This window comes from Simochromis diagramma, unplaced genomic scaffold (assembly GCF_900408965.1).
Source record: "Simochromis diagramma unplaced genomic scaffold, fSimDia1.1 OVJJ01000571.1, whole genome shotgun sequence".
In the NCBI taxonomy this organism is placed as follows: domain Eukaryota; kingdom Metazoa; phylum Chordata; class Actinopteri; order Cichliformes; family Cichlidae; genus Simochromis; species Simochromis diagramma.
Genome location: NW_024386885.1, coordinates 3,521,879 through 3,527,151, shown reverse-complemented (window position 1 = coordinate 3,527,151; position 5,273 = coordinate 3,521,879). Strand labels below are relative to the sequence as shown.

Genomic DNA, 5,273 nt, shown 5'->3' with positions numbered 1-5,273 from the left:
TCTCTCTCTGTGATTTTGTGAACAGTCTTTTCTTAAAAGCAGAAAATAAGATTGTAGTTGTTCTTGGTTGATCAACACAAAACCTTTTTCCTATTATTATTTTTCATCTACAATATAAATTCTTTTACACAGCGCACAGAAACACTGTGATGTCAAACACATTCACACTCACTTTTTCATCTGCATAAATAAATCACGTGGCTGGTGATATGTGCCATGGTGATCCATAAGCATGATCACAAGTTTATTTAATTATTTTCGACCCAACAAAACAAATAAACAAAAACATGATGCTGATGCTATGAACACTCCACACACGAGTCAAGGTGCAGGAAAACTGCTCACGGAAACGCTGCACACTCATAGCTCTGTTTCCCTCTCTTTGAGTAGTTCTCAGACAGCTCTTGATCTGATAATGTGTAGCTTGCTCATCAGCTCAGAAGAAAAAAACCGCAACGCAACATCACACAGTAGTTGCATGCTCTGCCCACAGTGGCAAAGTCTTACACTTTCATATTCAATACAGCTTCTCCATCATGTACTTTTAGATGTTTCATACAGGGTTCAGCATATTAGTTGTTTTCACAGGTGTGCTCTATATCTCAACAATAGCTCATAATAAGACGACAGTCTTTCACACAGGTCAAATGCCTCTATGCACTTCATTAGTTTAAATATTTATCTATATCACTTCACCTCATATGTCATTTTACAAAATTTGAGCAACCACAAGCTTAATGTAGATTACTTTTAACAACTATCCACCTCAATTAAATCTATGGTCTGGCACACAGGCTGTTGTCGATCAGGGCAAGCTAAAGAATAAACATTGTGCCAGCAAGGGGTGGGGGGAAAACCATTCACCAGAGCACATCTTAAGTGCTGCTGATGTGGGCTGGCCTTCTCCACACGCTCTTCAAGGCTGGTGTGTTTTCTGAAAACTTCTAACATTTGAATCTCTTCCATTTATAAGCCTGCGATTAACCGCACGGCTCAGTTCCGCGTGAAACCCGCGCAGCTAATGAGCCGTCACTCTCTCTCTTTTTATTTAAATACTTTGTGCTGCCAGGAGCAAAGTCCAGCATACGTCTGTCACCCTCTGACACACTCATGGTTGCTTAGGAACCCATGATAACAACAACAGCCGGTGTCACAGACCACGTGTTCTGCTCCGCACACACTCACACAACAACAACAACAACAACGACGACGACAACAACACAAAATAGGCCTACTCCGGACTCACACCGGACCGCTCGGGACCCTGACCCAGTTGTGGGACGCTCACCCAGTCGCGCGACAAAACCCAATGAAGGGACGCTCGGGACACACACCCAGGGCGATTTCAAAACCCAATGAAGGGACGCTCGGGACACACACCCAGGGCGATTTCAAAACCGGACACTCACCGGACGCACGTGCTTTATCGCACACAGTGATAAAGACTTTCAACGCAACCTCACACAGTGGATGCGTGCTTTGCTGCACATAGCGGCAAAGACTTAAACTTACTTGGTGTTGCTTAGCATGTAGTATAGCCTCGAATCCCGCCGATTGCCATCCATCGAGGAGAAAAGACAGACAGCGAATCCACAGGAACTTCCTGGCTGACGTCAGTCTTTCCGCGTGCCCCTTCTCCCCTCGGTGAATGTCGACTCCAGGGATCCGGCTCTCGAAGGACCAATTAATGATAGGTTTGCAGCTTGTACCTATCCGCTGGAACGTTAAAGACAATATAGTTACACTGCAAAGCAAGACACAAGCAGGCTGGTTTACTCATGCATGAGGGAAACCTGGCTGGGGCCAAGTGTTGTCCCACCACCTAGCCCCCGTCAGACTCTCAGCCAGGCTCCCCATAGCACTCCTTTTATTGTGGTTACATGAATATGCATAGGGTCATTAACATATGACATCTTACATAGGTATACATGTGAACAAAGAATACTGTGTGTGTGTGTGTGTGTGTGTGTGTGTGTGTGTGAGATCAAGGTGTGACCCTGTGAAGACTCCCCAAACGCTGGTGCCAGGAGCGGGTCCATCTGAACAAAAGACTCTTATACTTAAACAGATATACGTGTGTTTGCTATACCATATATCAGCAAGAGAAGATACGACCTCTCCTAGGAGGTGTGTGATCTACGCCAGAACACTCTGTAGAGGGAGTGAACGCCCTCCCCCTTCATGCTACTCAGAGCTGTTATAGACCTCCTAGGATGAGACATTCTTTCAATCTACAAATGATTATACACTTCTAAGCATATGTGGGTAAATGTTTCTAAGCATAAATGACAATCAACAATACAAATCTAACAGAGAGTCCACTTCACACACTGAGGTTAATTATGGAGTTCCACAGGGTTCAGTGCTAGGACCAATTCTGTTTACATTATACATGCTTCCCTTAGGCAGCATCATTAGAAGACATAGCATACATTTACACTGCTATGCAGATGACACCCAGCTCTATCTGTCCATGAAGCCAGATAACACACACCAATGAGTTAAACTGCAGGAATGTCTTAAAGACATAAAGACCTGGATGGCCGCTAACTTTCTGCTTCTTAATTCAGATCAAACTGAGGTTATTGTACTCGGCCCTGAAAAGCTTAGAAATATGGTATCTAAGCAGATTCTTACTCTGGATGGCATTACCTTGGCCTCCAGTAACGCTGTGAGGAACCTTGGAGTCATTTTTGACCAGGACATGTCCTTCAACGCACATATTAAACACATATGTAAGACTGCTTTCTTCCATTTGTGCAACATCTCTAAAGTTAGAAATATCCTGTCTCAGAGTGACGCTGAAAAACTAGTTCATGCATTTATTACTTCCAGGCTGGACGACTGTAATTCATTATTATCAGGAAGTCCTAAAAACTCCCTGAAAAGCCTTCAGCTAATCCAAAATGCTGCAGCAAGAGTCCTGACAGGGACTAGAAAGAGAGAGCAGATCTCTCCTGTTTTGGCTTCCCTTCATTGGCTTCCTGTTAAATCCAGAATTCAAAATCCTGCTCCTCACATACAAGGTCTTAAATAATCAGGCCCCATCTTATCTTAATGACCTTGTAGTACCATATCACCCTATTAGAGCACTTCGCTCTCGCTCTGCAGGCCTACTTGTTGTTCCTAGAGTATTTAAAAGTAGAATGGGAGGCAGAGCCTTCAGCCTTTCTCACTCACTAGGTGTTAATAGACCTCTCTGCATTAATCACACTTTTTATTGCTTGCTCATAGGGGGTCATTGATTGTTGGGTTTTTCTCTGTATGTGTTATTGTAGGGTCGACCTTACAATATAAAGCACCTTGAGGCGACTGTTTGTGTGATTTGGCGCTGTATAAATAAAATTGTGAGATTTCATCAGAGATGTAAAAATTGCAGCTGATGTTACTGTGTCAAAGTTACCGAGGCTGGAACACAGAAACATTAAATAGATTTTTTCCTCACCTAATTTATTTATTTTTTCCAGCATAAAAACCTTTTAAAAATATGCTTTAGTTCAGATTTTAATCCAGAAATTCAGTAATGAACATATAAAGATCACCTGTGCAAAAATTTCTGTTTCTAAAGTGAAAAAGTAAAAAAATTATAGCACTTTTAATAAATGTTTAGGTGTTTCCAGCCCGGCCCAATTTTGGCACACATTGGACACCATATGTCAGTAGTAGGCGAGGGCTGGTTCTTTTAGGTTCAGCTGCTAACAAGATGGTGTATCGGTCAGAATACAGGACGGAGGACAAGAGGCTGTCACAGTCAGCTAGTTTATTGTCACCTCAATGCTCAGTGTTGCCAGCAGTCTGTAGTAACATATGTTGCCATTAGACTAAATATATGTCACACCAGCAGTGGTTCAACTAATATAAACTCAAACAATATCTAATATGATAAACCTACACATGCATGCATGCATATACATGTCCATGACATAATATATAATAACTCAAATTATGCAAATATTACATAACTTGGTTCAAACACACAGAGAACACCACATGAAAATGCGCTGCTACAACTCAGTAGAAAGTAATTCAAGCTGCGGCAAATCTCGAGATTGCAAATAAACATATTTAAGGTAAGTTAGTTTTCAAGTTGCTATACATCAATACAACCATTACATCCCAAATTGTAATAATATGTATGCATTAAGTCCGTAGTAACTACATAAATTGGAAAAAGGTGCAATAAACTAAATAAAAAAAAGAATCGAAAATCTTTTGTGAGTGAAAGAGACAGACATGTACAGACTGAACTGTTCAACAGTCAGTGTTTCTCTAACAGGACCACACTCTTTACACTCAGCACAGGGACACTGAGGCACCACTTTCTAACCAAAACCCAGGATAAAGAGGTTCAGTGAATGTGGTGTTGAAGGTGTGGAGGTGGATCAGAGTGTCAGAGACTCTGTAGAAGGACAGAGTGCCAGCAGGACAGTCCACATACACTGCTACTTTGTTAGAGACGGAGGAGGAGGAGGAGGAGATGGATGCTCGATTGTTATTGTGACAGACAGCATCAGGACCATCTTTAATGCAGTTCAGACTCCAGGACTGATCGTTGTATCCAAAAACACAGTTGTACGTCTCTCCTTTCCTTCTGATTCTTCTGTAACTCACTGATATATCAACCAGTCCTTTCCATTCGACCTCCCAGTAACAGCGACCAGTCAGACCATTTGTGCACAGCAGCTGGGGACGAACATCAAATCTGTCTGGATGATCAGGATACGACTGAACCTCCTCCACACGTGTCACCTTCCTGTTGTTGTTGGACAGTTGGAGGTTTGTGTTCACTGTGTTTGTGTCGATTGTGAGTTGACAGGAATCTGATGGAGAGAACAAACACAATCCAGCTGCAGTTATTGATCCATCATCTGTTCATTGATTGAACAGATGATGGATCAGAGATGTGAATGTGTGCTGCTTTGTTTTCATGAATCCCATTAAAAACACACTTACACTTCCTCAGACCTGGTGTCAACCATTGTTCTCCAGCAGGCTCCACCCTGAAAGGAGGAGGGGGGTCAGTGCAGCACAGTCAGCATGCACACATGGACATTACATGGCTCTCATACACAGACTGATAGTGTTAGGATGAAAAAGGATTAAATAAAGCTGCTTTTGCTTGATGGTTTATACACATTCCTATTGTGCTCATACAAATGTGGCACTCCATGTAATAAGGGCCAAACGCATTAATTCAGCAATATTCTAAAATTGAATTATTAAGACTGACATGTAGAGCTTGCAAACATGCTTACACATCAATTGTGGAGTTA

At 42.2% G+C, this 5,273-nt stretch overlaps 1 protein-coding gene across 1 annotated transcript; it reads right to left on the bottom strand.

Moving 5' to 3' along the window:
- Positions 1-4,179: 4,179 nt before the first annotated feature.
- LOC120734508 (neoverrucotoxin subunit alpha-like) lies at positions 4,180-4,797 on the bottom strand (the record flags this gene model as incomplete). The annotated part of the gene is made up of 1 exon (XM_040033337.1): positions 4,180-4,797. A coding segment is annotated over one exon (504 nt), but the record flags the coding sequence as incomplete, so codon positions are not given.
- Positions 4,798-5,273: the final 476 nt, after the last annotated feature.